This window comes from Mchenga conophoros, linkage group LG13, assembly GCF_057382185.1.
Source record: "Mchenga conophoros isolate Kocher_MC1m ecotype Shallow Benthic linkage group LG13, M_conophoros_male_GT1.1, whole genome shotgun sequence".
Taxonomy (NCBI): Eukaryota; Metazoa; Chordata; class Actinopteri; order Cichliformes; family Cichlidae; genus Mchenga; species Mchenga conophoros.
In genome coordinates this window covers 11,528,782-11,541,075 of record NC_140538.1, presented here as the reverse complement: position 1 = coordinate 11,541,075, position 12,294 = coordinate 11,528,782, and the positions used below count along the sequence as shown (strand labels likewise).

Below are 12,294 nucleotides of genomic sequence, written 5' to 3'. Positions count from 1 at the left end.
AGTTTTAGAGATTGTGCTACAGGAATCACAGTTAGGGTTTAAGCATTCAGAAAAAACTGTAAGTCGTATTTGCCTCCCTCATCAAATTTGAAAAAGCACAATGTAAAGATGCTGCAAACTTAAATTAAGTAGAGAAAAAGCTAGCAAATCAGTATGCTTTTCCAAATGCTGTCTGTTTACAGATCATCACCATCATCAGTCAAGATGCAATTCTTAGTGGCAGACAAAAAAAAAAAAGCATTTTTCTTCTAAAGACATTTTTCAAAAATCAGAAGTATAAAATAACTTAAAAAAATGAAGAAATTCACTGAAAATAACTTGAGTGTAGCTTTTCTCTCTTGAACTTCAAGACATTAAATTTACGTTGTTCCATCGAGATCAAGTCCAATTCTGGGATTTCCGATAGCACTTGAAAGCAGCAAACTTTGGATCCCTTCCATGTCTTTAACGGGAAATCACCCGTTTTTCCCCATGTGTCAAGCCAAAGAAAACCCTCCTCACAGCCGTTATGTGTTATATTTACTGGCAGACAAAAATAAATAAAAAGCCATTTATGGAGCCGTCACATTATATAGCTTATTAACGAAATATGTTTTAAATCCAGAAACTTTAATGCAGTGATGACAAAAAAGTATATATAAAAAAGTAAACAATAGGATTCTTCATGGGTCACTTATATTCAGAGCAGACAGAACTTTATTGTATTGCACTTAAGGCTGAACTCAGTCTCTTCCAGATGTGAGTTACAGCTTCCTAAGTGGGATACTTCCCACATCTTGACGTCAGCTGGATGTTTGACTTTCCCTCCCAATTCCAGCCTCACTCTGACGCATTCGCATATCTGGTCCTCAGCAGCATTTTGGGGTAAGTTACACAGCAGAAAACCATGAAAAACTTTCTCTATGCTTACTAACGCTGAAGAGGATTTAGTGTACACTAACAGCTGTCAAATGTGTATTTTTGGGTCCTGTTGTTAACGCTATGTAAGGATCAGAAAGCCGAGCCCTATGTGCATTCTCATATTACATTACATAGCTTATGCATTCCTGGTAGTGTGCGTTATGTAACAGAAATATTCTCACAAATCTTTTTGGTGAAACAAATATGCTCATGATGCTGGATTATCAATCGAGAGTGCCTTTAATTCACTGTTTTGTGTCTCTTCACACTTTACTGCGAACCCCTGAAAGTCTTTCTTCTGAGACTGCTGAACAAACACGGATTTCACAGAGATTAAACTTAGGCTGTTAAACAGGACAGAAATTAAAATTAAACTCCGACCCAAAGAATACAGCCTGATGTTTGAATTTTATCAGTGAATCACTGCATTAACAGACTCTTGCTGGACAGCGATTCATGTTTTTCAAATATGGGGAAGAGAAAGGAAGACAGTGTTCCATCCCAAATATAGTCACGTGAAAAGAAAGGTTTACACAAACCTCTGTGTCTTGGGAAACACCAAGTACAACACCGTGATCCTTTTCTTTTTAAGCCATTCTGCTGTGCGTGGGATCACTGACTTGTTGCATCACCCAGTTTCAGCCAAGCTTTAGCTTTGCTACAGATGGATTCACCTTTGACCCCGGAATACTTTGCTATACAAAAGAGTTGATGGTGATAGCGCTGATGTGCTCTGTTTGTTTTTCACTGAACATAGTGCTGTGCATTATGACCAAACATCACTATCTTGTCAAAAGGACACTGTTTCCTAAGTCCTCCAATTTAATGAGATGCAACTTTGCAAAGAGAAAAGAAGCTTTCTCCTGGCAATGATTCCAAACAAGCCATACTTGGCAAGCACTTTAAACTTTTCTATACCAAGTCTAACTAAATGCTCAATTTGTAAACTACTGTGTAGTGTCTTCTGATGATTTATTTGGTAGCTCCGACTATTCCTCAGTAAGATATGCCAAGCACGTGTGATTAAATGTATTATCACTAAATGAGCTCAGCAAACTGCTGTCAGCCAGATTTTCTGTCACAGTCTTAAACACAGGGGCTGAAGACACAAGGGGAATCTAATAAACCATGAATAGTAACGGCAACCTAGGCATAAAGGAATGAACTTAGAGAACCTAAGAAACTTAAACTCAAACATAAACCATGAACATCAATGTATATATGAACTCAAAACAAGGGGTCAAAAGACCCAGGATGGTGACATCGTCCACGTTTCAGTGACCAGCTTTTCATCATTCATCACATTCAGACGTGACTACTGTGGAGAAGTACAACATGTGGACTCAGAAACAAATTTTCTTTATGTAACTTTGTCTCAAATGATTTTTTTAAAAACTGCTAGGATTATAACTTTTCTTAACTGTTGCTACAACTCATCAGATATTTACAATTTCAATTATGAAAAGCTCCTGTAGAAAAATGGCAGTTACTAGCTATAAATCCTAATGTAACGATGGCTGTGTTGTGGTTCTGGGTCATTCGACTGCTTATTTTATTCCTTGTGATCCGTGGTTTGTTTAATCTTTATATTTATATTCTCTAGTGTATTTAGTTCTGCTCCTTTGTCTCAGTTGTTATACAGATCACTTCTTCTCTTAGCGTTTCACCGTCTTATGTCTAGTTCTTTGTATGCAGTTCATTCATGTCTATGTGTCTTCCCCTTATAGTTATAACGCTTCCTGTGTTATTTTGAGAGTCAGTGCTCCTTGCATTTTGCTTTTAGTTTTGCTTCCTTCATCTCCTCGCCTGTGATTTACTCCACGAGTCTTCTGTTACCCATCTGTCAAATCATCTATTTCTGTTTCCTGTGTGGTTTCCTGCCTGTTTATTTCATTTTGTATTTTGTGTTTATTTCTCTAGTTTTAGGTTTTCAGTTGTTCTGGTTTTTTTACACTGACTCCTTTGGACTTTGTGTTTTGCTGGACTTTCTACATCGGGCAATAAACAACTTGTCTTCTGTTCACCTTTGCCTCCCTAAGCGTTTCTGCATTTGGGACTCATAGATTTATGATATACTGAGATTTTTGCAGCCTTATAAGCCACTCTGCGTGACACAGCTTTAACAAACATGAGCAGAACAAGTATTTGTTTTTCCTTCTCCTTTTGGAACAGGAAATGGTCAACATTTTGTTTTTGTTAGTTTTCCTTGGGAATAGGATGGGTGTCGGTGATTTTGTGTTCATTTGATTTTTATTTGTGTAAATAGTTGTTCTTTATATGTTGTTGGTTTTGATGGCTGCAGACTGTAACATGCTAATACATGCTCTGTCAAGCATGGATCCTATCCCTCCTCTGTTTGTTGTCGTGCTATATACCCTTTGACTCAGTCATAACAGCTGCTGGGGGAAACCTTTTTATTTCAAACCCAAGCATTTATTTTCCATTCCCTTTTGAGTTTGCTTTGGACTTTTCATATCAAGTTGATTACCCCCCTCGACATTTTTAGTGGTTGGTTACATTGTGAGATGGTCATTTTAAATTTCTAACACTTTTTCCCAGGTAATCTTTGAAAACAACACTGTTAGAAAGGCCAACTTTGAACCTCATGTCTAATTCTTTCATTGTTGGTCATATTTCATCTGGAGCAGCCCAGAATCTCGCTGTATATCTTGACACACTTTACCCTGTGTAGGGTGGGCAGACTTTAGTCCGTGTTGGCCGTGGCCACCTGTCGGCACCACTTTGCTCCAATCCTGAAGCAGAATTAGTCTGAACAAAAGGAAAACACTCACCCTTAAGGCCAATGTCTGTCTGAATGTCAAAATAAATAATTATTAAAAGCTGGTAATCATTACTCTCCACTTCTAGAATTTGAAAGCACAGAGCCAACAAGTTTCTTCTGTAAATGCAAAATTAAATAGGATTTCTCTCTCGCTTTATGTTCCTTTAAGACATTTAATGCAATATCCCAGCTCTTATGACAACCATTGCACTTGGTGGAAATGTTTGCTTTCTTGCAGAGAAAAGAAGCCTAATTTCTGTCTGGTAAATATAAAACCACAGGGAGCAGCTTTCAAGGTTAGCTTACCAGAAAGACAAGAAACAGACATTCAAAGTTGTATTTATTAGGTGGAGGCTGTATTTCAGTTGGTAACAGCAACTTTCCCAGTTGGCTGTCTGCAGATACCTACAGTAATGCACGTACGCCAAGTGCACATTGCACAGCTGTAATCACATTTTATCACATTTTGAGTGTATGTGTGTAAAGTCACACAGTTTTCTTATGTATCCAATTCTGCAGTCTCCAAAAATATTATGTTACAAAGAAAGAAAAATACAAAACGGCAATGAACCCTGAGATTTTATGTAAATCTCATCCATTGGTGAATAAGTGTAAGTACAACAACAACAACACTATAAGACTATTTGAAGTTAGATTGTCTTTTGTTTAATGTAACCCAAAGAAAGAATGTAGCGGTCAGCTTCATCCGGACTTCAAAATGAGGCTGAAAGTCATGTTTCTGCACTGATTGTATTGCCAAACCAGAAAATCTACCGACGGTCATAGAAACCACGATTTCAAAACAGTGTTTTCTCTGGAATCTCAAAGCACAGCTGTAATTTTCTAAGTGTGTTTGTCCATGTGAAATTCAATGTGGGCTTTCTGTGCCAAGCAATATATCCTTAACTGGGGTTCAAAAAGAGCACACCCATCACACATGTGTATGAGTGGGTGTGAGTGTGTGCGTGTGTGGGTCCTAATTCAAACCATCTGTAGATATCGTCCATATCGCCTCTCTTCATGTGTTGGTAAGTAAATATTTAATGCATTAAACGTACAGAGTGACCTCAGTCCATTTTATTTAGTCATTTATGAAAGCGGACCTGAACTGAAAGAGCTTTTTAAAAAATATAGATTATGTTTAAGTCACAACTATATTAGATTTTACTTTTCTCTCATTTTCTTGGCCTCTGTGATTAGTTCAGGTGTGTCTTGTTTTCCACAGCTGTATTCACCTTCACGATTGCCCTCCCTGTTTCCATGCTCAGTGTTCATTGTGCCTCTGGCAATAGCCTGCTTTTCACCTTTTGGATTTTATTTTTTGCTTTATGGATATTTTATGGATATTTTCAACAGCCTAATTAAATGACTCATTTTTGTTCAATCATACCTGTGTACAGTATTTGCATCTTGGGTCTTTCCCTCTACTCTACATAATCAGCAGATTGCGATGGAGTTAAGTTAAATTGGTTGGTTTCTTGGCATGTGCCTAGCTTTAAAGCATAGTCCACTAATTTTCAATTGGGTTGAGCTCAAGGCTGAGAAGGAAATCCTAGAAGCTTAACATTAGCCTGCTTTATTTAATTTGGATGTGTTTCTAGTGGAAGACCCGATTATGTCCATCTAGCTGCTGATTTGAGGTGAAGTTGAAGAATTTAGAAGTAGTCCCCCTCCTCCTTCTTGTTCTATCCACTTTGTGCAATGTACCAGTACTGCTGGAAGCAAAATAGCCCCTGAGCATGATGCTACCACCACCATGCTTGACTGCTGGGACAGTGTTCTTAGGTTTGAAAGCCTCACCTTTACTCCTCCAAACATCTGTTATCATTGTGACAAAAGGCACACAAATTGGAAATATACAGTAATTGTAGATTTACACAAGTTGGAACTGGTCAATTCAACAGTTACTCTAATAATTTCTCCTTTTTATGCTAACAACAAGAAACCACCAGCTGTAGTCAATTATAATCGCTAATGAGAACAGGCCATGATGCTGTCTTGTTACAATACATTGTAGATCAGCAACACGAATCAAGAGACTTAAATGAATGTATGCATATATTTGAGCCTTTATGTATACTTTTGACCCTGTGTGGATTGGAGAAAATCAAAAATATCATTGGATTTCTCCTCCCTCGATAAAAAAACTATTCTAATAAAGCTTTAAAAGCCCCAAATTACTATGACACTTATGCCCACCTAAGAACATTGTACCAACAGGCAAGCATGTTTGTAAACTTGTAACCACAACTGTATATTTACAACAAAAGCTTTCAGTGCAATATCATCGTGTGTGTCATAGTCCTCGGATTTCTATGCTTCTGTTTATTTTTGGATTTTGTGATTATTTTGAGGTTTTCTGTTACCATTTTTATGACGTTTTTTATGAGTTTCTTGTGTAAATTTACAAGATATTTCTCGAGTTGATAATGACTACATATCTATATCTCTGTATCAATATGTCTCCGATGTTCAGCTTTTGGCATATCATTTTGGTCATTATATGGCATTGAAATATTTAAGGTAAACAACAGGGCTGAGGTGTCTTTTACCTAAACTACACAGCATGAAACAAGACGCAGGCGAATAAGGCAAGTAAAAACAAAAACAAAGTTATTACAACAATAACATGCAAAATTAATAACTACCCTTCTTTCATCAGTGTATCCATCCATCTATTTTCTTTCACTTATCCAGTTCATGTGGGCTAGATAGAATGAAGTGTATCCCAGCTGTCACGTTATTAATATAAGATTTCATGATAACAGGCAGCCAACTGATATCCTTTACTTACAGTTTTTTCTGAATGCTTAAACCCTAACTGTGATTCCTGTAGCACAATCTCTAAAACTATTCAGACTTATAGCAAAACCACTCACTGAGTTTGCAAAACTAAAAGCACAAAAACTGCTTTGCACTCAGTTTGCAATTTTGTAACACACACTTTGCAAAACTGTAGGCACAATTCACTGCACAACACTCAATTACCAAATTTCCAACACACTCCTAGCAAAAGTATACACATGTATGGCTATCATTAACACTAATTTGCCAACTGTCTGGCACACTTTCACATGTGAAAACTTTTTTAGATAATTAGTTCACTTTGCAATCAGCCTAAGCACTATAATACAGGTAAGCTGTGTGTGCGGAGTACAATGGAGGGAGCAGAAAGAGTGAGAAGTAGAGGAGGCCGAGGAAGAGGACGTGGAGGTGAAGAAGTAGGATGAAGAGGACGACAAGGACAAGGAGGAGCAAGAGGAAGACGAGGAGGGGGGAGAGGAAGATGAGGAGGGGGGAGAGGAAGGGTAGGAAGAGTAAGAAATAGAATTGCTGATGACATCAGAGCTACAATAGTGGACCATGTAATCAACCGTGGAATGACCCTGAGGGTAGCTGGCCAACGGGTCCAGCCTAACTCGAGCCGCTACACTGTAGCAAGCACCATAAGGACATCTTGAAATGAGAATCGGTTAGTACAGTCACTTCGCACAAAGATTTGTAGCACTGCCATATGCCAATGAGAAACACACCAATACCATTGATGTAAAAATACTGAAATTGTTACTTTACAGAATTGCTAGATGACCAGATGCTGGGGGCAGAGGAAGCATGTTCACTGCAGACCAAGTAACCCATATAGTCATTATGGCGATTGCAAATAATCCTATACTTGGAAATAAACACTTGTGTTTGTTTTGATGTGTTTGAATAAACAGCAGTACTTGAAGTTTGGATCCCTCTATGCTTATGGATCTATGACAGAAGTATGAGCTCAAACTGACATAGCCTACCTTGTGCACAGAGAAAGCAAAGGCCAGATGTGTTTTGTATTCATACCATCAGTGTGCAGTTGGCGCATTGTGTGCTTAGTAGATGATGGCTTGTGTGTACTGTTTGATACGGAAACACCATTTTTACGAAGGTGTGAAGAGTTAATCTAGCTGTGTTTGCTTTTGCAAGAGAACTACAATGTTTTGATGATTGGGTGACAGGTTTTCTTATTTGTGTGAAGAGTTTTGCAAAATTAGCCAATAGTTACAAAAAATGTGCTTAAGCAATCAGAAAAAACTGTAAAGGGTTAGCGTTTGGCATCAGGACTTTCTGCTTGATTCGATTTAGGAATGGCATTGTGTGCAATCACATCCGTGCCTGTCAACCGTGTCTGCTAGAAAGCTTTGAATTCAAACCTTTCCTGTGTGTGTGTGTGTGTGCGTGTGTGTACTGTTTTTACTTTATTTATTTATTTATTTATTTTAAATTCTTGTTCAGGATCTATTACTCTAGTAATGACAAACTCAGTTCGCTATTTGTTATTTTCAGTGACTGAATAAATCAAACTATAAAAACGAACTAAAACTGCAAACAAAAAAGAGAAAAAAATAAGAACATTGAAAGTCATTAATAAAATATGTTCAGACTGATGTCTCCCTGTTTCAAGCTCACACAGTCAATACAACTTTATCTGTTTGTTTTCTGGCATGGTCCCAATGTTGTGACCCAGGGTTGTGAGTTACAGTGGTGTGAAAAAGTGTTTGCCCCCTTCCTGAATTTTTCTTCTATGTTTGTCACATTTAAATGTTTCAGATCATCAAACAAATTTAAATATTAGACAAAGATAACACAGGTAAAATAAAAAGCAGTTTTAAAGTTATTTATTTTTATTTTTTTTAATTAGGGGGATATTAGATCTGAACCTACATGGCCCTGTGCGAAGAGTGAAATATTCTACGGACTGACAAGGCAAAAGTTTTTTGGATCCACAAACTTTTTGATGGTGTGCATCCCATTTTGTTAAAATTAACAAAGCAGTGTGATGACTTGGGGCTGTTTTGCTGCCTCAAGACTTGGAAAATGTCCGGCCATCCGTCTAATCTCAAGATGAAACGCACTTGGGTTCTGTTGTAGTCCTTTATTCCTCATTAGGTGATGTTTCATTTTGTGCCCAGTCTTGCCTGTGTGAAGTCTGTCTTGTCTCTGTGTTTGGTTTCCTTCCTGTCTGTGTTTCTGTTCCTTCTGTTCCTTCTGGTTGAGTTTTGATTGTCTTGTGTGTGCTTGGTACAGTTTTGCTTCCCTTTGTCTCATTGGCTAGAATTAGTTCAGCTGTGTGTTTTTTCTTCAGGCATCTCGCCTCTGCCTTCCTCTTCTCTTGTCTATTTAAACTTGTGTTCTTTGTTGCAATCTTCCTCATGTTGTGTCCCATGCATTTTGTATTTCTTCCATAGTGCCTAATTTGTAAGTTCCTCGTTCCTGCCTTCTCAGTTTTTTGTTTGTTGTTTTGTTCCCATGAGTTTAGCAACAAAGCTGCTTTTAGCTTATTTCTCGATTTCTCAAGTCTGCATTTTGGTCCCACTCCTGTCTGCCTTACAGTCAGCCCTAAAGCTTTTACCACTGAAATGGATGTTTCTTCTTAAGTGCTGTACTATTTTATTATATGATCATTCCCATAATGTTATCATCCACTCTGGAAACTGAGCATTTATACTTAAACTTCTATATTATGGTGCATAGAAATATAATAACTAAGACACGAAAAAGAGAGCACATTACACCAGTGTTACGTTCATTACACTGGCTTCCAGTGCATTTTAGAATACATTTTAAAATCTTGGTACTGACTTTTAAAGCTTTGAATTGTGATCCCCCTGCCTACATTTCTGATCTTTTAGAACCCCACGCTCCTTCTCGCAGCCTGAGATCATCTAATCAAAGGCTGCTGGTAGTCCCACGAACACGTTTTAAGCCCGGAGGTGATAGATCTTTTAGAGCGGTGGCTCCCTCCATCACTACGTTGCCTTGATTGTATTTATTCTTTCAAAAGCAGCTTAAGACTCATTTATTTAGATTGCCTTTTAATTAGATTTGTGCTGTATGTTTGATTTTCTTTTGTGGTTTTTATCCTGTGAAGAGGGCTATTTACATAAATTGAATTGAATTGAACTGTAAAAAACAATAAAAAACTAATTAAAAAAAAACTGAACAGACCGACTGTCTGTTCAGAGAATAGTAGCCTTTCTTTCTAATTGTTCATTCATTGTTCACCTTGATAATCATGGTCAGAATTTACTAAGACTGCAACAATAAGTGCGATTTGCTGATAATAATGTAATGTTGTGTTTAAATGCAGGACTGATGAAGATGCTCGAGACTCTTCTTCAGCAGTGATGGCTGCTTTCAGCCCCCCTGCCCCTTTCCTCTGTGTGCTGCTGTGTGTTTCGGTGGCTCTGCAGCGATCAGACTTGCACCTGGCTTATGTAACCCGCAACAGCTTTTTGTACTACTCCTGCAGCCAGGACCCACAACCCTGCAGCATCTCATCGCTTACAGATTGCGTATGCAAGGACATCCAGCTCTCCACACTGCACCGCCTGCAGTCGCACTTGTCTCCTGTTTTCCAGATGAGACGCTTAACCGTTTGGTTCACGTCACCGTCAAATGCAGCACGTCTGCTCAACAACTCAGAGGTGAGGCACCTCACACTGATCTATTGCGGATCCAGTGGGATGCCTCCTTTTAATCCGGAGGGATATTTTGCCGTGCACCACCTGGAGAGGCTGACGGTGGTCAACCTGCCACAGAAGCCATTTTATCCCTATCCAGATTTGAACAGAGCCAAGACTGGAGACCCAGACAGAGAAAACAATGCTGACTTAGACACAAATAGGTACAACACAGAAATAGACACAAATCTGGACTTAAGGAGAGATTATTTAAGTCTGTCTCCAGCACAGGTCCAAGACATCTTCCTGGGCAGGGAGCTCGGAGCAGAGTATTATGAACAAGCCAGACTGGGAATCATCCACAAATCAGTGCTGGAGGGGGGAGCAGTGGTTAAAGCATACACAGTAAAGACACACATAGACAGCAGTGGTGCGCTGCCTTTCCCTGAACTCCACCTGCCGAAATTGCCAGAGACATCTGTCATATATGTCACTTTTGTATACTGATAAAAAAAATAGTTTAATCTCTTTTAAAAGCAGGATTTCAGTCATTTGAATTAGTGGTGAAAATGTCCACGTTTCTTGGAAACTGAATGCATTTGAAAGAGTTTACATTTGTTTTTGCATTCTTGTCCTGGGAAAAAGTTTTGGTTCACTAACTTTAATCACATCAGGCGGCCCAAGAGTTTGCACAGTTGTTTAATTGTGTGTTAAAATAGGCCAATCACAGAGTTTTGCTGTTTCTATGTTTATGCTGAAGGCAACGGTTAGAAAGTACAATCTGTTTCCTTCCTGTGTTAGCCAGCCGACCAATATTTACTCTTTTGTTTCCTATGCAGTGCTGTGAAAAAATATTTGCCCCTTCCCGATTTCTTTCCTCTTTTCACATATTCAGCACAGGGTTCAGATCATCAAACAAGTAAATACAAAATACAGTTTTAAAATGGCAATTTTTATTTATTGAGGGAAAACTGCTATCCGAATCTACTAATTGATGACTCATACAGGAGGTCACAAAAGAGCCCATAACATAATCTAAGTGTTGGCTTCACTTCAATCAGTTAAAATCAGAGTTCATGGTTCAACAGTAAGAAAGAGACTGGGCAGAAATGGTATCCATAGTTCCAAGGAGAAAAATCACTGCTGACCAGAAAGGAAACAAAAGCTTGGAAAAATATTCTATCGACTGATCAAAGCAAGAGTCAAACATGGTGGTGTTAGTGTGATGGTCTGGGGCTTTTTTGCTGCTTCAGGATCAGGACATAGACGACTTGCTGTAATTGATTGAACCATGAATTTTGATCTCTAACACAAAATCCTGAAGGACAACTGTCCAGCCATCAGTTCGTGCCCTGAAGTTCAAGCACACTTGGGTTATGCAGCTACCAAGCAAACCTCTAAACAGGCGATTTGTGCTTGTAAAGCCTCCAGTGTGGCTAAAGTAAAAAAAATACTGTGGGCCAAAATTCCTCCACAGAGATGTGAAAGACTCATTGTCAGTTATCACTAATGCTTGAATGTGGTGCTTGCTGCAGTAACCAGTGGCACAACTAATTATTAGGCTTAGAAAAATGACTTTTTCACATAATGCCAGGTAAGTTTGGAAAACCTTTTTCTCATAAATACATTAAAAACTGCATGCTGTATTTATCCTGGTTGCCTTTGACTAATATTAAATTTTGATTGATGATCTGAAATACGTGTGACAAATTTGCAAAAATAAATAAAAATGGGAAGGGGGCTGAATCCTTTTTCACAGCACTGTATGTGATAAAAAATGGAGAATGCAATGAAAGCTGTGGTCCACTTCCTTAATCTAATGTGAGGCTGCAACACCGTTTCATATACTGCAGCAGTTTTATTTTCTGCATGTCATAATGTCAAGCACAGTGAATGTTGTGAAAAGGTGGAGGGTCCCTAATTGCAACTAAACATTCAGCTGTTTCAAAACGATTTGGTGTAATGTTGACTTATAATAACTTCACTTACACACAGTCTCACGTGTCTGCCATTGCTAGAAAAAAAAATAAAGAAGTTCATTTGTAAGCAAAACATGTTTTTACGAATCCCTCCCAGTTCTGCTTTCTCGAGCTGACTTTTTATTATTTTTTGTGCGATCAGCAGTGTTTTTTGTGAAAGTATTAAAAACAACTTTTTGTTGTTGTTGTTCCA

The 12,294-nt window shown here is 38.3% G+C and overlaps 1 protein-coding gene across 2 annotated transcripts in view; it reads left to right on the top strand.

Annotated features, from left to right (window-relative positions):
• LOC146560889 (uncharacterized) overlaps positions 1 to 12,294 on the top strand; it is a 20,111-nt gene extending 7,817 nt beyond the window's left edge. Inside the window, exons 1-2 of one of the 2 annotated variants that reach the window (XM_085296460.1) lie at positions 823 to 864; positions 9,810 to 12,294. In XM_085296460.1, coding sequence (XP_085152586.1) covers positions 9,847 to 10,629 — 783 coding nt within the window. In that variant the 5' untranslated portion in view covers positions 823 to 864; positions 9,810 to 9,846 and the 3' untranslated portion in view covers positions 10,630 to 12,294. Of the gene's footprint in view, positions 1 to 822; positions 865 to 9,809 lie in introns of those variants that run through there. The other variant, XM_085296459.1, reaches the window with a different exon arrangement.